The 25,515-nt window shown below is 44.4% G+C and overlaps 1 protein-coding gene across 11 annotated transcripts in view; it reads right to left on the bottom strand.

The window, feature by feature from the left end:
* AKAP13 (A-kinase anchoring protein 13) overlaps positions 1-25,515 on the bottom strand; it is a 1,375,395-nt gene that overhangs the window by 846,226 nt on the left and 503,654 nt on the right. For all 11 annotated transcript variants that reach the window (XM_086958098.1, XM_086958099.1, XM_086958104.1 and 8 more), the window contains exon 8: positions 3,202-6,097. In XM_086958098.1, coding sequence (XP_086814224.1) covers positions 3,202-6,097 — 2,896 coding nt within the window. The remainder of the gene's footprint in view (positions 1-3,201; positions 6,098-25,515) is intronic.

Genomic DNA, 25,515 nt, shown 5'->3' with positions numbered 1-25,515 from the left:
ATATAATGGCTGAAGGGTATGGACATAAAGCTTTCTGTGTATATTGTATGTTGTGTTGACATGAGCTCTGGCAGATAGAAAGCAGTCAAGCAAAACCCATAAAATGCATTGTAGGCAAATTCAGGTGGGTAAAAAGCCCAGAACCATGGGCCAACATCCCTCTTCAGTCAAACTTTCTGGAACAGTAAAAATAAACCAGAACTATTCTGCTGCGAAGATGTTGCACAGTACACAAATTATACCTTAGACCGATATGGATGAACAAATAGATTCTCCCCAGCCTACCTTGAACACGTCAAAACTGCACACAAGGGTTTGCCAATGAATTAAACATACTTCCTGCAAAAAGTGTAAAATACTGAGGCAGGGCTGGCGTGCAGACCTGAAACAATCTTTTTAACATTTAGAAATATTCACTCCCTTGATCTTCACTGTCCCTGGTTTTACACACCAAACCATCCTTGGAAAAGCTACAGATTATCCAAACAATAAAAAAAAAAACGATCTCCTAAAACAGTTCTTCACTCTAAAATCTCCTACTAATTAGCCCCAGAACACAGTGCAGCACAAATCAAGTAAAGAAAGGGGTGAGAGTAGATTTATCAACCAAAATGTGTGAGGGGGCCCAATTTTCACAATATAAACATTGAGAAAATGTACAATTTAAGTCTTACCTTTACCCAAACAAAGTTTTTCTGTGCATTGCAAAATAACTTTTGTTCTAATCAAACAGTACCAAGATGATAAACCTAGGCAGAATTTTTCTCTGCAAGTTTTCCTCTTGTAACACACAATTTCATTGAAGTCCCGACACATTTCATACATATACAGATGAAGATCAAAACTTCGAAAGTGTGTCAAGAGGCAAAGTTTTCAACAATACTTTAGAATGGCTTCCAGCAAAAAAAATATGTGTGCAGCCCTACAGATGAGGCAGACAGTTCACAGTCCAAAGCCCCCGATTACGAAACCCACCCTCCATGGACATCCACACTGAGATGAACCACATTTCATTTAGAATAAACAACAAAACATTTTCTGGACAGGTTGTCGGCCTACTACTGTAGTTAGAAGCCTCAGAACTGCACTATACAAGTTCTGGCAGATATTGATTCCTTTATTCGTTCTTGGTCCCTCCTTCGTGATGGTGCACGTTTTGCAGATATTGTTTTATAGCTAAAGTGAGAATTTTATACAACGTGGAACCTATTTCGTTTTTCGTTTGATTCAACACAAAGTGTGACCACATTTGAAACAAGTTCACAATATATTGCTTCCATCATCTGAAGGACAGAGAGAATGCGTCTTCACAAATGTAACAAATATATGATTCTCTTTACGAAAAGACTGGACTACCTTGAGCACCGATATGAAAACGTGATACTTCTATATTTAAGAGTGCATCGAGTAACTGATTGATGCATATGTTTGATATTCTGCAGTGTAGACAATGGCCATTTAATAAACAAAGTCAATTAATAAACTCTCGTCTATGTTCAAACGACAAATTCAGGATAATAAATATACACATTACATATTCATCTAGCGAAACGTTCATAAGCCCTTGAAAATAAAAGCTAGATATCGTTCAAATGAGAATAAAGTATGGATGGGCATGTGAAAGTATTCTTAGAAGAGTGCAAACCAAAATATATATTCAGTTAATTTTTTGCAATTTAATTTTTAAATGATAGATTACATTTACATTTGAAGAATGAAGTGAAACACACAACACATAAAATATTTGAGTTACCAATATACATTGCTAATTCATATAATTGAACACCTCGCCAAAGCAGCAAAACTAAGCACTAAAATTGTGCTCTGGCCCAAGCATTCAGAGGAGCTGAATGTCTGTAGAAACTTAAAAAAACAAGGACAAATTGGTGAACAATAGAAAAACATTAACAAGGACATACTTCAAATGCCAAATATTTTTTATGTATAATGAATTGATGTGTTATGGAAGAATAAATGCGCAACTTCAGATACTGTGTGCGCGACTACTGCAGCTGTCTATAGCCATGTGGTCTAGACACACAATAGCCTATCTTATCTTGTTAGACCACTTATCTATAAATAGACGGTTTATTCCTGTGCTGTCCCTCGGGTCATTTTCTCCTACGTAGAGAAGTACAATGTGCTATAAGAAATACTGGCCCCGAGTTCCAAAGTAGGCGTGTGACACTAAATCCTTGCAGTAAATATGACAAAACTCAATGGGCCAGAACTTTAAATCTCAGTATCGTACCTCAGCTCGTGCTTTTTGCTACCAAATCTATCTATCTATCTATCTGAGAGCATGCATTTTAGATTTGTGAAAGTAGCAGCGCTTATGCAAAGGATAAACATCCTTGTACAGCTTCAATTATTATACACAAACGGAAAAATATAACTGCCGTAGCCCAGTACAGTACGCCAGTGTCGAAAAAGCTATTTATTTAGAATTATAAGAAGCTATGCAGAGTGAGACCTGAGAATAGTAATGTTGTGCTTTCATATTTGTTATACAACTTAAACTTACAAATGTATGGTAGAAGTGCAAAAACGTATTTAGCATGCACTAAACCAGTTTCAGTTTTGAACTGGTGCAAGGCAGAGGAGCTCGAAAAGGCTTTGTATTCAACGGATAGCAACATAATTACTTAAACATCTATACAATAAAATATAAATAAAGTCATTAGTCAGTGAGTCACATGACTATAAATGTGAATGAGCTCGGAATTAATTTGCATAACTTAAGAATAAAACACGAGCATGGCATCCCCTTAACTGGACTTCACTGTTGCAAAATGTCATGAACTTGTGAATTAGGGTAATGCATACCATACATACATCATCTTTGTATGTGTATGTGGTGGATACTGTAAACATTTCGGATTCAAACATTTTCCTAGGAGCTGGAAAAATATGTTCCTGTTTGAGCATGACCATCCCCTAATCGCCAGGCCTTTGAAGCAGTTTGTTGCAAGCTAACACTCTTTTCCTACTTGTGTTGGCACTTTATTGCTACAGCTTGCAGTGGCTTCAATGTAGGACCAGATTTTACTCACAACACCAGTCAAAGCAAAGGGCCTTCAGTCTCCATTTTAGTGGACTCTATGAATACATACCAGTGTTCTTGGAATGATGCACAGCTGCCAAAAAAAACATTATAAACAACATCAACGAATTAAAATATAAGAGGATTTTTTTTTTTACCTGAAATAGGCTCTGTTTCATCAACTCCAAGACTTGACGAATCTTCATCATCAAGCTGCTCGGTTAACTCCAACCCTGAGTCCCCGTCTCCTTGGAGTGTTGCAACAATGTCAGTCTTGGTTGCAATGTGCGATAGGGAGGAGCTCTGTGGTTCCACCTCTAGAGAGCGGTTGTCAAGCGGTGATGAAGCAGCACAAGATTCCCCAAATTTTTGGTCATCAAGAGTAGCACTTGTGTTAATATTGATCTCGAACTCATGTGAGACAGCCGAATCCGTCACAAAGCCTGTAACAGAAGCATTTTCAGGGTGATCTACACAATCTGAAAGGGGTGTATCTAGTGTCAAAAGTAATTCCCCTGTTTTGCTACTTTTATCTTTGTCATCTTCTTCAAGCTCAAGCAAATTGTTTCCAAATTCTTTCTCTCTAGGAGAAACTTCACTTTCGCTAGATGAGGATGCAGTGTCTTGACTAGAGTCCATGCCAGACAGTGGTTCCTCTGCAATGGGGTGAAGGGACACTCTGGGAATCGGGAAATTCACAGACTGTTCCTCTGCAGTCTCCATCAAAGGCACTTGAGCTTCCCCTTGAGATGTCCCCTCGCAGTCACGGGGCTGAGCTGTTGATTCCGGTGCATTGCTGCGCGGGGCGATAGCGTCCAGACTTGGGTTGGAATCACATTCTTGTTCCAAGCGGGCGCTAAGTGTGTTGTCATCCGCTGGAGCCGGTAGCTCCTCTGCCGCGAGATCACGTGCGGCTCCTTCTTCGGCACCTCCAGCCATGTCGGAGTTTGTTTCCTCATCCGTCCCTCTTAGTTGCACCGCAGGGACTGGGCCGGGGCTGCTCTCCGCGCCAGGCTCTCCCCCCGCTCCTTTAACAGAGGACTCCACGCTAGCAGGTGTCCCACTTTCACACAGCACCTGATTGGCTTCAGTTTCTTCACTTGCAGCAGTCTGAAAAGGGCCGTTCTCCCGCAGGTCTTTTTCAGCCTCGCTGGCTGCAGACAAAGCATTTTCTAATATTACATCGGTGTGCTGTGTAACTCCAGCGGCATGCTCTAATACTTCCTGGTTCCCTTTGTGTCCATTATCACAGGCCGCAAAGGGAGTGTCGCTGGGACTATCCTGCACTTGTTTGCTTTGGCTGCATGAAAGTAGCTCACCGCTACTCCGCACTGCTGTCTCAGCTCCAGTAGATGGTGCTCCAACATGAGAATTTGCGTTTGCCATTAGGTCAACCACTTTAGGAGTGGAAACCGAACCCAGTTCGGTTTCCTGCACAACTTCCTCCCGCACCAGTTCGATAGCAGATGCGTCTAAAATTATGCCTCCAGACGGGCGGTGCAGCTGCTGTTCTGGGCCTGAATCATGCGGAAGTAAACATGTCTGACTTTGCATGAGCTCTTTGTCTGCCTCTGGAGAAACTTCTGCAGCAGGAGCCTGCAGTACAGCTGAGTGACTGTAACCTGCTGAACACTCGTCAACCTCTCCTGCAGTGATTACAAGTTGCGCAGCTTCGACTTCACTGTTGCATTGGGCCATGTCCTGCTCTGTGGAAAGTGCATTATAATCTTCCTCGTTAGTTCCGCTTGTGGTCTCGGCTCCCGATGAAACCTGCTCTCCGTCTGTGTCCTTGGCCTCTTCCTCCAAAAGTGCAATAGATTTGTCGTGTTCGTCTGGTGTTTGATACTCTGAAGCGGTTGAGTCCCGTTCAACCAATGTAATATCTGAATGCTGGTATTCTCCTTGGACAGTGCTGTCCGTGAGATTTAGTTTAGCCAGCTCAAAATCTGTGTTTTTATTTTCTTGTTCTACAGTTTCTTCTCCATTACACTTGGCCTTTCCGACAATCCAGCTGTCGCCTATTTCCGAGCTCTCCCTGTGCGCAGAGGGCCCCTCGTTTGTCGATGGGAGCTGTTCGTCATACAAAGCTTCCTCGCGGGCCATACTATGGACACATTGTTCAACGCAGGTCACATTTGCCTCTAAAGGCCCCCTCATGCTCTCATTAGGAGCTTCGCTAACTTGGACCGGGACACCCTCCCCGGCTTCGGTATCCGGAGCAGTGATTTCACTTGAGACCTCTGCAGTTGCGGGGTCCGGCTCCCGTGTACTGTCCACAGCCCCCGACAGTTCACCTTGAGAGAAATTGCCAAGGGGTGCGTCATCCTGATGCGACTGCACATTTACAAAATAAGCCCCGGTCTGGGAAGCGTCTTGGTCGCCACTTGCCGTAAACGCCTGGGTTTGGCCACTATCTACAGGTTCGGTAGAGCTGCAACTAACAGTCTGCCCCATGGCCGCAGCAAACTCTTCGAAAGTGTGGCCTTGACTTCCAGTTTCCTCTGCTGGACCGTTTACACTTGGAACCGCACTCGGTGGTTTCACTTCCGGTGAATAATTATCGATTTCATGCAGGCGTTCTTGGCTTGAACCTATTGCAGTCGAAGTCACGACAGCTTCCGTGCTTGTATTTCCACAGGATGGAGGGATTTCAACACCGCTTACTTCGATGGGTGCACCGTGCATGCACTCGCATTTATCTGACGCGCTCTCAGCAGCAACAATAGATCCCGCCTCTTCTTTTTTAGGTTCAAACTCTTGATTTGCACTTTCACGAGGTGGCTCTACCCTCTCGCCACCCAAATCCCCCAGATTGTCTGACGCACTTGCCTCTTTCGTATGTCCACTTTCAGAATCAGATTCTCCAATACACGAAGAATGGGACGGAGTCATTTCCGTCCTAGGGACACAGCCTGGCACATGCTGTTCATTTTTTTCTGAAAATACTTCTTCCGCCCCAGGATCTTCTGCACTGAATCTCTGATCCACGTCTTCACTCAAATTCAGATTGTCCGTGGTGGTTCTGGGTTCAGATTGTGACTGCATACTGGCATTCTGAAAAATAAATATACATATATTATAGGCTTTGTATACTCCTTGTATATAACTGATTTATATATTTTACAATGACTGTCAGGTTACTTTCATTATCATACATCTGGATTATAAATGTGTTACTAGAATGTGGTATAAGCACATGTATGTAAAAAAAAGCAATGCTTTACAAGTCCATAAAACAAAATAGATTACCCTTTTTCAAAAAGACCCTCCAGCGTTTGTTTACTCGGTGTTAGTACACATTGCAAATGTTTTAATTTATTAAAACAAACATAACTAGGAAGACAATTATTATAGACATGAGAAAATATATGTTTCACATATTCCCCTGCTATAGTATCTCTGGGTGTTAGACTTGGCCCTTTTTGCAGGGCAATCCCAGAACTTTTTGCCTTCCTCCTGGTGTTTTTTCATACCTGGTGTTGGTGGTTTTAGGACTCTGGGCACTTTATCACTGCTGTCCAGTATTAAAGTGCATGTGCGCTCTATGGTAAACGTGGTAAGATTGGTCTACACCAGTTTGGCGTATTTAATTTACCTATCAGTCCCTTGAAAAGTGGTATCATACACCCAGGACCAGTAAATTAAATGCTAATGATGGGCTTACCTCCCGTTACACTTTATCTAGACTCATGTAGTAAACGCTTGCTTCACCCTCCGCCTCCACAACAGGAAGTTCCTAAACCTCCTTAAATGCCCGATGCGTTCCACTTATCCTTCACTGTATCAACTGTATTTATTACTTCTCAATGTTCTCATGCTTTTCATATTTTATGCTTCCCGTATTTTTCTTTTATCTTTGCTTTTTCCCTTTTTCTCACCTTGTACCCAGATCTATTTTATTATAATGTTTGCATTTGTATGATTGTATTACTCTGCTTAGATTCTTACTTTGATATCACGTTGTACTTTGTTTTGACACCTGGTTTACTTTTTTATTACTCTTAATAAAATTCTCTTGAACTTAATGATGGGCTTACAGCGCTGCTTGCGCCACCCACCAAAGTAGCCTTTCAAACCGGTCTCAATCCTCTGCCATTGCAGGGCCTGCACGCGCACCAATTCACAAGTCAGGGGAAAAGTCAACTCCACAGAACCTTCGGCTAGTGGCATTAATGGACAACAAGGCATTTTTTTATGGAATGCTACTAGAGGAGCTTCAGGCATGGGAGTAAGAGAAATCTGCAATTCCATTAAACCAAACTGGATTTGCCAAAGCAGTTGGGACAACTACAAACATAATAACAATGGCAATGCTTTTTGATAAGGCTGAAACTGCAAGGAGGCCCCTGCATCTATGTTTTATTGATTATAAGGCAGCCTTTGACCACATCAATCGCAATAGACTATGGTCCAAACTGCACAGCTGGGGGGCTCCCACAGTCCCTATTAAACCTGCAGACTGACACATGGGGTCAGACTAAGTTGGACGATGGATCATTCCTGTCGAGATGCATATCAACGGATAAAGGGCTTAAACAAGGATGTGTTTTAGCACCTAGGTCATAAGGAACCCCCCTTTGGGTCAATTCACACTAGACACACTACTCTTTAACATGGAACCTCCAAACACCAGTAGAATGACAATGGACAATAGGAAAATGTAGTAAAAAAATATAAACATAAATTGAAAAGATACAAATGTATTCAATATCAAAATTGTAGATATTTATTAATTACAATCATCACACAATGTATTAAAAATGTGTCATAAAAAATTGATAGTCCCTATCTGAACTGCATAAAACATTAAGAAACAGCAAAAAAGTCCTTGTAACTAAAAGCCTTATCACATTATACAAAGAATTGGGAACACAGGGAGGAAAAATAATTACAAATCACAGAGAAGTACTACTAAATCAATCAATCAATAAAAAAACTTTATTCGGTTGTATATAAACAACCATAAAAGCACACAATAAAAAACATTGTTAAAATATACAGGGCAGATATCAGTATTTACACCAATTAACACTGTGAAGGCAGTCATGACACTCAGAGAACGATTACCAACATCCAGGCAATTGGGAATGTAAAATGTGGTATATGCTATGTATGCCCTCAATGTTTACAAAATAAAGAGGTCACATACAATGGCTGTTGTATTAAATCAAGAACTCTGAATAATTGTGGAAGTAAAAATGTGATCTACCTCATACTATGGCCATGAGGTTTGGGTTACGTGGGAGAGACTAGTAGAGAGGTACATATCAGACTTCAAGAGCATAGGTCGGCCATCAAAACTAAAAAGATTACTGCGCCCCTTGTGGCCTATTTCTTAGAACATCGTCATGGTGAAAATGAATTCTTTTGGTTCATTCTTGAAAAGGTGACAATTGGAAAGAGAGGTGGAAATATCCATTCAAAACGTAAAGCATGTGAGCAATGGCATATTTCTCATCTCAACACTGTACACAATGGTTTAAACTCTAAAGAAGAGTGGGAATGACTTAAAGGGGCCACTTAGGTGGACCCTTTTATTTGATTAAGTTGTGAATTTAATGGGTTCTAATACAAGGATATAAGTTTGTTCTGGTTGTATAGAAAGGCTATAAATAAAAAAAAACCTTCTCTGACTTATGATGTGCAGTAATATTTTGTTATGCACGTATTGGTAGTTGCTTCCCTTGAGGGCTTACACTTACATTTTTTCGTATGCCAAACATCGTTATCACTCATGCTTAGGAACCCTTAAGTGTTGATTTCTGGTATTTTTATCATCGTAATTATTCAAGTTTAGGAACCCTTAAGTGTTGGTTTCTGGTATTTTTAATACCTCAGTATATGCCTGTTACCTGAATCCCACTTGTTATATACACAGGCATATAGGGAGATATAATAGGAGCATTTTGTATACATACGAAAACCCTTTTAAGATGGCGGATTAGTTTCTTCATTTTAAACTGGTGGTGGCTCAAATCGGATGACCGGAAACAGATGATTGTTTCCGGATCATAGGTTACCTAGCGGGCACATTTAAGGATCGCGTCCTCTTGCAGGGAGAAAATAACAGATTCACGGAGGTGTACACCCCGTGCGATACTTTCAGGTGGATACAGGTATGTGCTGTCGGACCATTTTAACCAGTATTAGATACTTATTGGAGATCTAGTTGTTTGAAGGCTTATATGTAATACACTGCTTTTTTCACAGATCCTGTTTCGGGATTCTTTTTATTTATATGCTGTTTGATTAAATGGACCGGATAGCATAGACCGGAGAGAACAAGATACAAAGGTAATTCCTGTCCCCTCATGGTCTGGAGACATTGTCCTACTAATGTATAGTAAGGGGGTTGCTAAGAGGTGTAGCTACCTACCACGCCCGTAGAGACAGATATCAGAGAAGGGTGTGTGGTATTTTTGAGATAATGCATCCTTTAACCTGACATAGGATTATAGGTGATGGATTAACAAATAGCAGCGCTTTATAATTTGTCGTACATACTGAGTAATCTGCTGGTTTGGGACTCAGTTGTACATAGCTACAACAAGGATTATATATTCTTTCAGATTTCTAGATCTTCAACTTATCCGGGGGATTAAGTCTCAAGATAGTGCTGGTTAGAGATAACAAGAATTCGCTGATGAAGAGGACACTGCATTAAAAGTCTCGCTCCTTACCTGATCTGTTGGAGGTAATTAAATGTAGGATCTTGCATCCTCTTCTAAGAAAGGCAGTATTATTAGTTCATTCCAGCAGTTGAAAATTAGAGTGATCATCTCCTGTTGTGTATAGGTATTGGAATTTCCAACACTTGTAAAATTTGGCTGGTTTTATCTTGGAGGCTGCTTACGCCCAGTTGATACAGGTAATATACAACTTACTCCACCTTATCCTTAAATATCATTGCAGAAGCAGCAATTTGGATATAGGATGGCCATATCATTAGATCTGCAAAGGATGTTTTTTGTCCCCTTTGTAATACGCTGTGGCTGTTGAGCCCTCTATTTGTATCAGACGTATGGGATTCTTGCTTGTATGTTGAAAGATGAATGTAGTATTAGTATGGATGTGGAAACCTTTTGGTGTCACCAGTGTGTTATACCTTTGGACAATGGGGTGATGTATCAGAGAATATTGGGGTTAATTTTTGTTCTCATGTTTATATTTTACAGATTTTAATATTGATATCGGGAATTATATGCGTTTTTCCTGAAGAAGCTGATGGCCATAAACTAGTGCCAGCCGAAACGCGTCGATGCACTGAAAATAGAGGTCTACGTAAAATCTGTATCGACAATTGTATCAAACAGAATATATGAAATAATGCTCTTAATGACCACAATTGAGTCGCTATTGATTAGTAGTACTTCTCTGTGATTTGGAAATATTGTTCCTCCCTGTGTTCCCAATTCTTTGTCTAATGTGATAAGGGTTTAGTTATAAGGTCTTTTTTGCTGTTTTTTTAATGTTCTACGCAGTTCAGATAGGGACTATTACTTTTTTATGAAACATTTTTAATACATTGTGTGGTGATTGTGATTGATAAAAATCTGCAATTTTGCTATTGAATGCATTTGTTTTTTTTTCAATTTATGTTTACATTTTTTGACTACATTTTCCTGCTGTCCATTGTCATTCTACTGGTGATTGGAGGTTCCATGTGTAAGAGTGGTGTGTCAAGTGTGAATTTACCCAAAGGGGTTTTTTTTCGTGACCTAGGTCTCTGCTGGTACCCCTTCCCCTTTGGTTGTTGGGTCCCTCTCTCTTTTTTGGAGTGTGTTTTAGCACCTACACTCTTTAACTTGTTTATAGCTGACCTTGCACTGATACTAAATGCTTGTAACTCACACGCTCCAAAATTGGGAGACATCTTATTGCCATGTCTCCTATATGCGGACAACATAGTCCTGATCAGCCAATTAAAAGTATGCCTTCAACATCTTCTAAACTCCACAAGACTCTTCTAAAGCAAATGTTCTAACGATAAATCTGGACAAAACAAGAACCATGATGGTCAATAAAAAACGGGAAAAAATTGCAGCTTGGTTCTGGCGGGAGACCCAAATTGAGGACACATTGGAATATACATATCTTGGCGTGAAGATAGACAAAGGTGGCCGATTCCTTGCACAGAGTATTAGCATTAGGCATAACAGCCTTGTCAAGCCAACTTCTATAAAAGCATTTAACGCTAAACTAAATGGGCCATTGATCCTGGTTACAGTGCAGGTGGTTCACGCAAAGCTACTGCCAACAATTACCTACGGCAGTGAGGCGCAGAAAGGAAGAGATGACAAAATACTTTACTCTACAGTAACAACTACTTATATGGTCATATTTGGGCTGCCCAAATATACTTCGCCCGCGCAAATTAGACTCGAGTCTGGCGTACATAAGCAATCTATCGCAAGACAAGGGGCATACATCATTACCTGAGACAAAGTGCGGAAATCCCCTCAGGGACCTCTACCGCTTCACCTGCAGAGAGTGATCTTAAAAATGGCTTACTCAAAATGGGATTGAATCAACTTTGGGAAAAGCCTACAACAACCAGCCTGCTCAAGGAAATTGTTTGGAAAACAGTCAAACATCTTTCATGGCGGGAGGATAAGGCATCTCTTTCAGAAAGGGCTCAGGGATGGATGACTGAATACCTACCATGAGCCAGTCGCTCAAAAGTACTTTAATTTGGGCTATGTCAAGTAGATAAAAATTAGCTTTATGAAGTATAGACTTGGTCTGTTACCCTGCATACAGCATCTCCCACCCTGGCTAAAGGAGAAAGCGGGTCTTGTGTGCCGCTTATGCGGTTCAGCACCGGAAGTTCTGCTGCATCTATTATGCTCCTGCAAAGAACTTTTACAAGAACAGAAACAATTACTGAAAGGTAAATTTAATCAGCAATGGATTATAACCAGAAGGCAAGTAGTTCTGGCATGCTTTACGCCTAGCGACCCACAACTGAACTACACCTTCGTAAAGTTCTTGAGGATATGGGAAAAGAAAATGCAGGATCCACTCGGCCTTTCATCCGCCAGAGGTTGGTAATTAGTGCCATTGAGTTGGATAGCAATATGCATCTGTTATTTAGCGCCTTGAGTCCTTCTGGTGATTTGTGCGCTTTAGCCATGTTCATGTTTTTGCATGGGTTTGGATTGCTTTGCTCGGTGGGAGGTTGTCCTCTATTGTGCCTTTTGCCCTGCTGTCGTGTGCTGGGCTTGTTGGGGTGCGTTGGTCTGGTTGTTCCGGTGCACTCGCCGTGCCTTCTGGTGGGTTCATGGGGGGCAACTGCCTCTCAGTAGCGCCTCTGCTGCCTCCTTTATGGGGTCAGTACTTGTTGGTTCGTCTTGTGCCTCTGGTGGTGCAAACTCCTATGGGCGTGCCTTGGGTCATCCCCAGTCTCATGCGGGTGTTCCTCCCAGCCCTTTTGGGAGGGGGGTCGTGGCCATGACACCCCTTCTCGGTCGTCTCACCGGCGTCTACCAGATGGTGCTCACCTTCCCCATGCCTCTGCCGTCTCCTGCCTCTCTCACAATGGGCGGCCAGATTGTTTTTCGCGAGGTCTCCGGTTCCTGGGTCCTTCACCTGGTGGTTGTGGGGACCCAGGCGGGCATTGGGTCTGGTTTGCTGCACTCTTGTTGTTCCCACTGGGGTCTCTGCCCTCTCTTGGGTCTCTTACCCATGTACTCCTTTATTCGGCCACGTTGGTGTCTTGCAGTGGATCCTGCCCCTGGTTTCCTCTTGGGCCCTTCGGGCTCCTTGGCCCTTTGCTGCCCCCTGCCATTCGATCCTGTGAACGCCTGCTCTCGTTAGTTGTCTGTATAGTCAGGCCTGGTTTGTGCCTGGATGTGTACCCGAAAGGATGTGTCTGGTGTTGTGGGCTTCCTCTCTTTGGGAGGTGTTGCAGTTCTTGCCATGGGTCAGAGCCTCCTTTTTGTGGCCTCCCCTTTAGGTCGCACTCTGTCCCTCGGGTGTTTGCTTCAGCCTTGGCTCCCCTGGGGGTCTAACTCTTGCTCTTGGGGTGTTTTGTTCTCCGATGGGCTTTCGCTCTTTGTTGTGTCTTGTGCCTCTGGTGCCATCGGCTCTCGCGGGCCGCAGGTTCGGATCCTGCCTATGCTGCGTCCTTCCCGGTCGTCTGGTTGATTCGTCCTTCATCTTCCTTTGTCCTGGTGGTTGTGGCGTTGATGTGGCTTGGCCTGGAATTCTTGGGTTCCTTGTGATGTCGCTGAGACCCGGCTAATCCTTTCAGCTGTACTTCTGTTCTTTCGGCTCAGGGTTCTTGGTTCCCCACGGTTCGCTGGGTGTCCTCTTCTTGGGTGGTGCAGGCTGCTGTTTCGCTGCTCCCGTGCACTTTGCCCGTCTCCTGATGAAGTGTGGGGTTCAGGTCCGTCTAGCCTTCATATGGTCCGTGCCTACTTCGCCTTTCTGGGGGCGCTCGCTCTCCTCTTGATTCGGCATGGTTGGGTCTTGTGCGGTTCTATCCCCCCGGGTTTACGGTTATATCCCCTCAGGTTGCTCTTCTGGCGCTCTGTCGGTTGGCGTGGGGGATTCTTGTGCAGTTCTATCCCCCCGGGTTTACGGTTATATCCCCTCAGGTTGCTCTTCTGGCGCTCTGTCGGTTGGCGTTAGGGATTTGGAGTTCCAGTCCTTCCTCCGATGTTTTGTGTTCATTTCTGGTGTTTCCCTGGTTTGTGGTTGCAGGTCAAGAGTTATGGCACTGTTCCGTCCTGGGAGCTGTTGCTCATTGGTGCTTCTTGGCTCTGGTGGCACTGGCTCCCACGGCGCTTGGGTTCCAATCCTGCCACTACTTTCATGGTTTCACATTGTGGTTCCTGTCTCCCAGTGTCTTCGGACGTGCTGTACACTTGGGGTCTGCGGCCGTCTCTGGCGGTTTTCTTCTTTACGGGTTTCTCACCTGTTGCCTGCGTGAGGGTTCTATGCTTGTGTTCCTTCGGAGCAGTTTGTGCTTCTCGGTCTGCTCTCCGCTGCCGGTGGTATGCCTTTTCTGCTATCCGGGAGTCCTCTCTCACCTCTTTTTAGTAATTGGTTTCTTGCCTTCTGCGCAGTTTTGTTTTTCCTGCTACTGTCTGTATGCTTCGCCTATGCCCCCCTGGGGTTCATCCTTTGGGCCTTCTTGAATTGCATTCTGTTTGGGCGACGTTGTGGGTGCTTGACTTTGCTTGTCATCCTCTTCTTGTTTTTCTTCCCTGCCTACCTGGTCCTTCATCCTGACCGGACCTTCTTCCCCTTTTGTCCTCGGTTGCCCCTCTTCGGGATTGGGATTTGGCTTCGTTCTCTGGTTGCCTTGAGCTCTGGTGATCTGCCTTGGCGCTCGGCCTCCCTTTTCCTGGTGGACTTTTTCTTTGTCTCCTTGGGGTTTACCGGCGGGGCCGTCACCCTGCAAAGGCCTCTTCCCATTGGTTTTGGTCCGCTCCTCTTTGTCCTTCCCGCTTCCAGGGTCTCTCTTCTCCAATCATTCGTGGTCGTTCCACCCGGTGTGTGTCTTCCTCCTGGTTTGTGTCTTCCTCCTGGGCTTCTTCATAAGGCTTCCTTGTTGGTACTTGGTGCTTTGGCGTCTTGGTCCTCCCCTCATGCCTTCTTTTCCCATTCTTTGTGGATGGGTGTGGTTCTTCTGGGGGTTTTTTGGCTCCGCCATACGTGCACCTGTTCACTGGTTGTGTACTTGTCTGTGTTGTATTTCCCTTTGCATTCTGGATGTCTGTTTTTTTGTTCGTCCGGCGCTTGCGTATACGCTCCTTAGTGACCGTGACGAGGAAGACGGACGAGGATGGTAATGACTCCGTTACTTACCTGTAATATTCATTACTTCGAGTCATAGTCTTCCTCGTCACAGTCCTGTTCCCTCCTGTCCGCCCTTGGTGGTGGGAGGGACGTACAAAGAATCTGTCTTTTCTTTACTTTCTGCTTTTATATTTCAGGATGTTTCCTGTGTTGGTCCCACTCTTATAGGCCAGGTGACAGGTACATCCTGCCGGGCAGCCATATTGAGTGAGGACCTTTTAATTTATGGGTAAATGCTGTGTCTGGAGCACGGGGTGCTCCTTAGTGACTGTGACGAGGGAGACAAGGACTCGGAGTAATGAACATTACGGGTAAGTAACAGAGTCATTACTAATTATTGTACAGTGCCCTCAATATTATAAAAAGAAAGGTTAATTATTAATTTATTGAATACTAAATATTCCAATGCGGGTAGCTTTTTAATGGACACAGTAGTGCAGTATGCAACTGTTTTCATCATTTGACAGGGCATTTGTCTATTGGTGCATGGTTATCATACTACCATCTTCATCAAACACAGTGTACTCGCACCTGACTCGTTCCTAAGGTAATTCTCCCCAGCATAAAAATATCAAGCTCACAAAGTGGACTCACATTTCTACACGTTTCAAAGAGCCTTGTGTGCCATCTCGACCTATATAGTCAAAGGACTCTACAGAGAAGCATGTTGGCATGTGGGAACGTGATTACCACCCTAGAATGGTGATAGCAGTAAGGGGCAATATATGCTTCACTGAGTCTGCTTCTCCGGAAGAGTACGATTCAAGCTAACAACTGTGAAAGGAGCTATAATACTGACCTAATATAATACTCTGCATTTCCAGTGCCCTTGAGATTCATTTTTTTGTGCGCAAGCGGGCTTGTTCTACTGCCATGCTGTACCTGGTGTTCAATGGGTGCTTTGGGAAGTCTACTGTTGTGTGCGTAAGCGAAGTAATTACGGGGTGTGGCGGGAGTGTTAGGGTGATTGGGGCAGTAGTAGGAGGATACGAGGTAATGGTTAGTTGAGTGTCTGTTGATCTGCTTAGAAGCATGCCCAGTAATTCTTTTCTTGTGAAAGACACGACTGTAGTTTAAATGTAAAATCATAACATTGAATTCAATGTTACTGCGACAAACAAAGATGGCTACTGTGGTCATAAAACCCTTCTTGGCAAAATGCTGCCCTGCTCACTTATCAATCGATATACGCTGAAAAGACTTACAGCATAAAGAGAGCTTGTATTAAAGGGTACACGACAGGCAATAATAACATATTTAGATATGCAGTATACACAAGCCACCTTAAACTGATTTCACTTTAGACAAACGAAAAAGTAAACCCAATTCATAGATTTTGAGGAAGAGAATCTAATGCAAAAACGTGAATGAAGTCGAAAACTAACCTATTCTGACAGATATCCCTACCCTCTCACCCCTCTTTCCCCCCCCAAAAAACTGAAGATGTTCAGATTGATAGCGTATCATCATTCTAGTTCTGAGGCCTGAAAACTACAACCAAAAGCCTACATCTAGCTTCCAATTTACTATAAACTTGACCAACCTGTTTTCAGTGTAATTTCAGGGGTTAGATTACATATTCTTGTTCTTAGCCATCAATTATCATTCTCGGAGCACATCTTCAAAACAAGTGATTTGTTCAGCAAGATTATGCTCACAGATGAGGGGGTATTATTTAACAACAGCAGCTCTCAGGGCTCTTTTATCTTTCATCAGAAGTGTTTAGGATTTTCTGCAAGTAAGAATGTTATGTTTATAATGTATGGCCTTACACCTAGCCACATTCAAGTTAGGAATCAGAGCAATGATATGAGGAATATGCATTGCCAGTGCTTAATTTGTGTCTGTGGTTGCAGCTGGGGCCTACCGGCACTAGTTTTTGGGACCGGTACTTGTTTTTCCTCAACAGACTTTCATCCAGGGCATGAGAGAGAAAAACAAAAAATAAGTTAAGAAAGTGTAATTGAATTATGGAGAACCAGTGACAAAGGAAGAAAGAAGGATGAAAAAGAACCTGCAAGAAAGAGATAAAAGGCAGGATCTGTGCGGTGGTGGATTAAAGAAGCCGGAGGAGGAATTAGAACTATTAAGTCTTGGTATTCGGCACACAGACCTTCAACAACACTCGCAGCGGACTTCAAAGCAAACTTCGGGCACCAGCACTTATTATTTTAAAAACTAAGCACTGTTGCATTATCAATAACCAACCTTTAGCTCCATAGTGTTTGCACACTTACAATTATTTTTGTTTATTCTTCGGACAAAATGAAATCCCTGGAAAATACGTCCACAGCCAAGACCTTTCAGTGTCTGCCAACGAATGAAATATTGCAGTGCTAGGATCCAAGCATAGAACACTAGACCTTCTGTGGTCTTAACACCAGAGTAAGGTCTTTAGCCCAATCAATTAACCTCTTCAGGCTGGCCTCCATTACTCTCCTATATATTCACAACACCACATAAATGTAACATAAATTGTAAATGAGTTCAACGTATATTCAAGTCTCAACTTTTGGAACCTCCCGTTCCTCTCCCAACATTTCATTGGACTGGAAACAGTCTTTCTGAGATTTTATAGTGAACTGAAGACATCTTTTCAGCGCTATGTTTGGGTCAGAGTCAGTCCAGCCACCTGGCAGGTCCACTATCCGCTTACAGTGTTCAAACCTCCACTGACATAGTGGGTGCCGAATACTGGCCTTAAGAGTTTACCTGACAAATATAAAGACAGGCAGATGCCCACAATTAGTTATTATGCAATGAAAGCATTACAGTTTTGAGGTACCAAGCCGCTATTTTAAGAAAGAGCAATATGTTCATATCTACATAATGTAAAAACACACTTGAAAGTCCTTCTTTCTTACTGGCCTTGAAAATATACCCATTGCCAGTCATTCTTTCTGAAGTGGTTTCTCGCTTCCCAATCTCACAACTATCAACGCTATTATCTAGATAGTATATTCTCCAAACTTCAACACGATTCTTCTTTGTTTTAAGTATTCTCCGTCTTTCATTATTAAAACTACGAAACCTTTCACTGCAAATTACATTTTCAAATTAAGTTTACTTTCCTCAATACCAATATCACAACCACATATTTTAACCTCATTGATCATGGGCACATCTTCCCCAACATTGATCTTCCGTTGGTCTCCGATACATGGTCAACATTCATCTAGAATTGATCATAATGCTATTATTAAAATATAGGGATCACACCCATAAAAAATGTAAACATGTATTTATTAAAGCTGTGAATTATCTGTGTACATGTAAGCAATTAATATGCACCGTAATCAAATACTGTACGTTAAGGATAACAGATTACTGAACATTTTTAAGACAAAGCTGTAGATGCCATTATTTTAATCATCTTTTTCTTCTCCTTTTATTTTCCACATGTGTCATACTAGCACATCCCGATCCTTCTTATCATTCACTAAAAGACACAAAATAAAGCATATCTACACGTAATCCCGGCATTGAAAGTCAAAGAGAATATAGAAAGGTACTTTTAGTGCCATCTGAAAAACAGTTTCTCTTGGATTTGAGTGGTGGGAGACCAGACATACATAGGTTTTTATAAGTGTTGTGATAACTGCTGTCTGTGCATAGCGGGGAACTCTTAGGTTAGGTGCTCTGTGGATCTTTAAGGCCGTTTACACGCACACATTCCCAGGTAAAATGAAAAGGCACCAATGTTAAACTATACTCTAGCGCACTGCATCTCCAGGACGAAAGGCAAGTAAAGGAGACTCTTGCGGTACTGCCACACTCATTAAAGCCTTTGACCTATTTCAGCCTCAGGGACAGAGGGGAAGAAGGATAAAATACGAACCCAATTATAGGATTAAGAGGTAAAGAATAGAGACAAGGTTCCCAGCTGATGATGAGGTGTCATAAGAGTGGCTATATAATGGACAGAGCCAACAGAGTAAGGAGAGAAAGGAAGAGGCACTGTAGGAGGGTTTAAGGAGACAGAGGAAGGGACGGTTTCAGCAAAGTGATGACTAAGAAGCGTGCACAACAGTATGGAAAGCAGATGGTATCAGTGTGCATATTTGTGCAAAGTTTATGCCATATTATCTGGTGAGATACATTTCCTATGGTATTTCCTCCTGCTGTTTGTCTGTAGGCGAATAGATCTGTAGCTGGGACTTTTGTTTGTTTCAGGAGACACATTGTTGAGATGTGAATTCATGTGCCGAAAATTATGTGTGTCCATGTTACCTGCTTCACATTTAGAGGAAGGTAACATGAATCCACACACTTTTTGCCACTCTGTCCATTGATGTTCCACTCGCCACTATCACTTAATATACCATGCAATTTAAATGTCGCTCGGTCTCCATTTTGCACTTTTGCTCACAGCTCTCCTATTTCTGACCTGCAAAGCACTGGTCTCTTGATCACCCCACTCTGCTTCTGGTCTTCAACTACATTATCTCTGCGGGTCTCAATCGCTCTCACCTTGGAGCCTCAGAGTCTCATTTTTGTCCTTTTGACGTTTATGCCTAACCCCATACTTCTGAACATAATCTTTCATACCAGACACAGCTATGAAAAGTGAGGGGATAGTGTGAGGAGGGCTAGAAGACATGAGGAAACTTTGACCTCCCACACATTTCTCCTCATCTTTCACTTTGTTATAGAGGAGTGTAGAGTGGAGTGGGGTAAATTGGGTGGATTACAGTAGGGTAGAATGGAGTGGGGTGGGGTTGATTGGGGTAGCTTGGGGTGGTGAGGTTGATTGAGTGGTGTAGATTGGAATGGGGTGGGTAGATTAGCGTGGGGTAGACTGGAGTAGATTAAAGTGAGGCAGATTGGAGTAGGGTAGTTTAGAGTGGGGGAGTGCGGTAGATTGAAGTGGAATAGATTGGGGTAGTGTTAGACCCGGAAGGTCCCAGGGACCACCGACTCCGACACTGTAGCTTGGGGGGAAGGCACTCCAGGGGCTATGTGTTAAGGAGTTGTGCAGCACACACTCACACTGATCCAGTAAAGCACACATAATAAATAAACACCACTTCCAGTGCATTGACAAAACAAGTACCTTTATCTATTTTTTGTTAGAGCAGATAACACAGGATTCTCACAGTAAATAGGTTGGAGGATTTGTGGTAACCTCAGGGCAATACAGGTAACATTTCCTGTGCAGTGCTTGTAAAACGCTCATTCAAATATGCAGCAGAAGGAACAACTTTGAGGCAGGTATGTGAACAACATAAGCAACATTTCCTAAGTACACATTCAATAAGGGCAACATTCCTTCTGTAGGGGTGGTGTCAATATAAGCACCCTGTTCCCTGCCGTATATTTTCAACATGAAAACCAGGACTAGTCAAGTAGGTCATGCAGGTAGCAGTCCTCAAGCATCTACACAATGCAGGTCATCCGGCTCAAGAGGGCAGGTACAACCAGTCACAGGGCTCCTACAATGATGTCTTCACTTTGGGAGACCTGCCTTATACAGAGATACTCCATATAAGCTACCTATTCCGTGCTGTCAGAGTCCAGGCGGTTGACACTTCCCAAGCAGAGGTGCACGACTGGTTCGAAGAGGGCCCGGAGGCAGCTCCCAGACAGTTCCTACACGTGTCTGGGAGTCTGTTGACAAGTGCTCAGGCTCCCAGGATACTCCTTGGGCTTCCCCCCCGGGCCGTGGACGGTGCCTCCGTGTGTGTGCAGGCCCTGGTTCTCCTTCACTCACCGTTGTGTCCCGGGGGTGAAGAATGTAGGCCTAACACCACGCTGGTCTTGACAGATGCGGGCCCCACAACACTTCAGCAGACCCGGTCCGGGTCCGCCAGGGTTCTGCTTTCTTTTCCGGGGCGATCTCCCCGAGGCCTGGGCAGCCTAGGGGCTTCTCGACGACCTTGGGGCAGGAACCAATAAAAGCGTGGCTTACCGGGTGTGCGGTCTAAGACGCTGCCGGCTCCCCGGTTGCTCAGCAAAGCTATTCTTGCACTCCCCAGGCCTAACGCGGCCTCTACAGCTACCGCGGCGGCCCTCCCTTCCCTTAGGTGACAGCGGCGGGATTCTGCAGGGCCGGCCCTAGGCATGTGCAAAGTGTGCACCTGCACAGGGCCGCCAAACCCCAGGGGCCGCCAGCCACGGACGAGGATCGAATCGGAAGGATCGTTTGTGGCAGTGGCGGCCCCCTGGCAGCATTTGGCGGCCTCAAATTTCTAATTGTTTTGTGCGTGGAGGGGCCACAATTCATGGGAGGTGAAGCCTTTAGTGTGCTCTAATGCTCCCCCTCTCCACAACAATCGGAATAAATAGCATCTTATACTCTGCATATAAGGTTTATGCATATAATGTTTATGCATACAGTATTTATGCCGGCACTAACTTCAGCAAGGAAATCTTTGGCCTCATCAAAGATTTCCCTGGACTTCCTGAGCTTCCACCGGGCTCCTACCCCTAGCAATGGCAGCGTTGTTGTTTTACTTTCACTAACTTGCCGCCCAGCCAGCCAGCAGTTTGGGTCCCAGGGCCGTCAATCTTAGCCTACTACCAATGACGTGACGGCCCTGGGACAGCCCCCGCGCACTGTGCGCAGTGCGCAACTGCACCTGCTGCTCTCGCTGTGACGCGTCATGGTGGTCTGGTCACGAGTCCCGGCGCCAGGAAGAGTGCGTGCGTCGTCATCGTGTGTGAGAATAAACATTAATACCAACGCCACCGATCATTCAGGAACACCTCTGTCCTACTCCGGCATCTCGACTCTTTCCCCGACCCTATTTGGAACGGTGAGACAGAGTCTCAGCGGACAGCGGACTTGCACTGCAGGTATAGACACAACAAAGATCGAATTAATTTATTTTCAATCTGTGACTGTGATGAGTGTGAATATTACAGACACTGTTGAGCACACGCAGACAAGTCCTAGGGCCGATCTCCAGAGCCATAAGATATACTAAAGTACAAGACAGAGCGGGCCCCCACCTACGCTCCCTGCACAGGGCCACCATAAGCCTAGAGCTGGCCCTGGATTCTGGACCGGGCAGTCGTTCTCACCTTCAGCGCCTAGGCGGTGGCTGTAATCCTCGGCCGCAGCGCTTCTTTGGAACACAGCGCTAGGATGGAGACACCCGGCCGGCGGCGATGAACTTCAGCACAGCGTCTTCTGGAGGCGGCGCGGGGGCCACAACGGTGAGTCCGGCTCCACGCCTCTTCACTCAACGGCGCCTGGGCACACAGCAGCAAGACAGCACCGTGCTCGCAGAAAGGGGCTATTTATTGGAGGCCAGCGCATAGGTGGCACCGCACTTTGTCAGCACAGCACTAACAGAAAATGGCATATTCTGGTGGGACAGCGCTTACGGGGCACAGCGCTAGCAGAAGGTGACAGATTTTGGCAATCCAGCGCTTGGGGGACATAGCGCTTTCCCTGGTGTTTCCCAGCAGCGCTCACAGGTTCCTCAGCGCTAGTTGGGGTGATCCAGATGTTAGGTAGCCAGTGCTTCTGGTCTCAGAGCTGGCAGTAGGTGACAGACCTTAGTGGCAGAAGTCAGCAGCAGGGGTTGGGCGGATGGAAGGCTTGAGCAGGCACACTGGAGTTGGCACCCCTGGTTCCCCCTCACACTGGGCAATATCAGCAGGTTGGCAGGATCACTCAGCTATCTTGGGGACAGCAGGGCCTCAGAAGTGTAGCTTCCCCCTGGCCCAGCAGCCTATAGTCCAGCAGAGGGTCCCCAGGTCCAGTAGTGCTCCAACTAACTGTCAGGTTTTCCCTCCCTTACCTTTATACCCCTAGGTCAGGTGACCCTACACAAAGTTCTGGGGCCAACCTGGGGGGTTGGAAAATTCCAGAAGGCTCTGGGGACTCTGTGGTGGCTTCTATGGTGACAAGGAGCGGGCCGTTCAGGGTTACAGTAACATCATGCCCCAGCCTGATCCCAACTACTAGCGCGCGGATATGACAGTGGCCACTCTGCAGTAGCAGGGGACTTTGGCAACCTTATTGTTAGAAGGGAGCACCTGCACCTCAGCACTGTTCAGCAGCGGTAAGTTGCCCCGAGTCCTATGTCCAACAAAAGATGGTGGTAAAAATTGAGGCAGAAAGGGAAAAAATGCGGGGTAAGACCACCCTAGGGCTGACAGGTGTAACAGGTAGAGTGCGATAGATTGGCATTGAGTGGGGTAGATTGGCATGGAGTGAGGTAGAGTGGAGTGTGGAAGTTCAAATTTATTTTATTTATGTTACAGAACTCCTCTTTGCTAGGATCCTGAAACAAACCAGATTTGCTTATGTCTATGCAGATGACATCAAACTCGACATTAACATTTCATCAGTTAAAGGCACCCAACACCTAAACAGCACTCTCTACGGTTCAATCCTGGCTAACCATTTTACGCTCAACTTCGACAAAACCAAACTCCTCCTAATCCAACCAAAAAAAAAGTCCTTTCCTGTAGATATCAGGCTCGAGAAACTCACTGCATTAAACTGCTAACTATCCAACTCCAACTCTGTCATATCTCTGGGGATTATACTTGACACAGACCTGAATATGAAAGAGCATATCAATGCCTCAGCTAAAAGTGCCTTCTACACGTTGAAATATCTTACAAAAAGTCAAACCCTCATCCCCATTGAAGACAAAGACTGTGGAGCAATCCTTAGTCCTCTCCAAGCTGGACTACGGTAACGCAATGATCACGAGCGCACCAAAAACACAATTGGCCACTTTGAAAGATGCACTCCATGCAGCGGCAAAGACTACTTTCGCGGGAGAGTCGGTTTGACCACATCACTCCCACTCTCAAGAAACTCAACTGGTTATGAATCGAGGAAAGATATATACTCAAAACTGCCTGCTTAACCCACAAAGCACTATACATGGAAAACCAAGTCTCCTGCGCAAAACAACTATCAAAAGCTGGCCAAAAGAGACCTCTTCTAAGCTCAATCTACTCTTGATTCTGCCCATATTAAAGAAAGAAAAATATTGCACCCGTTCCTTCTCCAGGAATGCTCCAAGAATCTAGAGCTCGCTGCCTCAGGATTTACGAGAGAATTTCATCACTTCAGGAAGAGACAAACTTTTCTTTCTTAATAAATATCTGAAGCCATCTGAATGACCTGTTGCTCCCACCCTGCACTCTTCAAATAAATCTGAGCAGCACTACCTACTACCTCGGGGAAAAATCTGTGCCTCTACTCCAACCCACCTTCGCAACACCCCACTGTATCTGCCTCAGAACTATAACATCCACATATCCTATAGTCTATTGTATACTTCCTATTCAAAAACAACAAGAGAGGTAGGGTGTAGACACTCCTGTACCCCAATTATATATATTATAAACAACAAAGAAGTGACTCTAGTGAAAAACAAAAAGTGATAATCAAAATAGAATCATGAAATAAAGCTTCACTGTATGTTGCACGCGTGATCAATGCTCACACGCGTGCAGGGAATACAGTGAGGCAGTCTTAGAAGTCCCTAAGGGGGCCCGGACGACCGTCTTCAATCGGAAGAAAGTCAGGGCGTTTGCTAGTCACCATCTAGTGGGTGGGGGGAAGGACCTAGGTTCTTAGAAGGACCCTCACTCACCACTAGTTGGTGACATGCTTCATCATTGGGTCCCCGCTGGGGTGACCGAATGTCTCCCCAGCGTGCTACGACGCCTGATTACAGCCGAGCAGGATGTGGTGGTGCAACAGTGCCCAAATTAGGAAGTGACTAAACGTGATAGTGCAAAAGTGTATTAAACAATTAAAAAATTGCGAGGTTGTGCCTTTAGAAAAATTTTAATAATGGTCAACCCGCATTGGTTAAAAACAAAGTGAGCGGACTCCCACGGTTCTTAATTAAGGAACCGGAGTCCTAAATCAGAGGTAAAATTTGGTCGACATGTTTCAGCTGTTAGGGTTGCATGTAGCTCAGCTTTCTTCAGGACCTACAACATAAGTCCTCCGGTGGTGTGCACGCTCTGAGGTGCCCCCTCCCGTGAGGCTCTAAGTGTGAAAAAATTGTTATTATTTAAAATCAAAGGATGGAAGGACATTCCATCACCACCACACTACTCACTCTGGTAGGGGTGTACAAAAACGGGAACCTGTGGAAAGGAAGGGACAAGTACAAGACCACAAACACACAAACATGAAAGAGAAGGGTTAATTCCTTCTGAGCAGAGTCGTTTATCAACATTAGTTTCATGTGGGTTTGACTGTGGGTATCATGCACAATTAGTGTGACACCCAAACTGAGGTGCTACCTTATAATAATTAATTTCACACATCTAAGAAAATACTTGCGTAAACTCTCTTTTCACTGTGGTTTTTAAACTTTACCGCCCAGGAACAGAGTGGCATATTGCTCGATCCCACTGATCCACGACCATGCTCAGGACACGGACTCATACACTGGGCTGGTTCTGTTAACGAATTTATGGTGCACCTAATTAAGGATTATAAGGTAGCACCTCAGTTTGGGTGTCACACTAATTGTGCATGATACCCACAGTCAAACCCACATGAAACTAATGTTGATAAACGACTCTGCTCAGAAGGAATTAACCCTTCTCTTTCATGTTTGTGTGTTTGTGGTCTTGTACTTGTTCCTTCCTTTCCACAGGTTCCCGTTTTTGTACACCCCTACCAGAGTGAGTAGTGTGGTGGTGATGGAATGTCCTTCCATCCTTTGATTTTAAAT

The sequence above is a fragment of the Lissotriton vulgaris genome, chromosome 2_1, assembly GCF_964263255.1.
Source record: "Lissotriton vulgaris chromosome 2_1, aLisVul1.2, whole genome shotgun sequence".
Classification (NCBI taxonomy): Eukaryota; Metazoa; Chordata; class Amphibia; order Caudata; family Salamandridae; genus Lissotriton; species Lissotriton vulgaris.
Note: the sequence above shows the minus strand (reverse complement) of the source record. Positions and strands in the feature narration are given on the sequence as shown.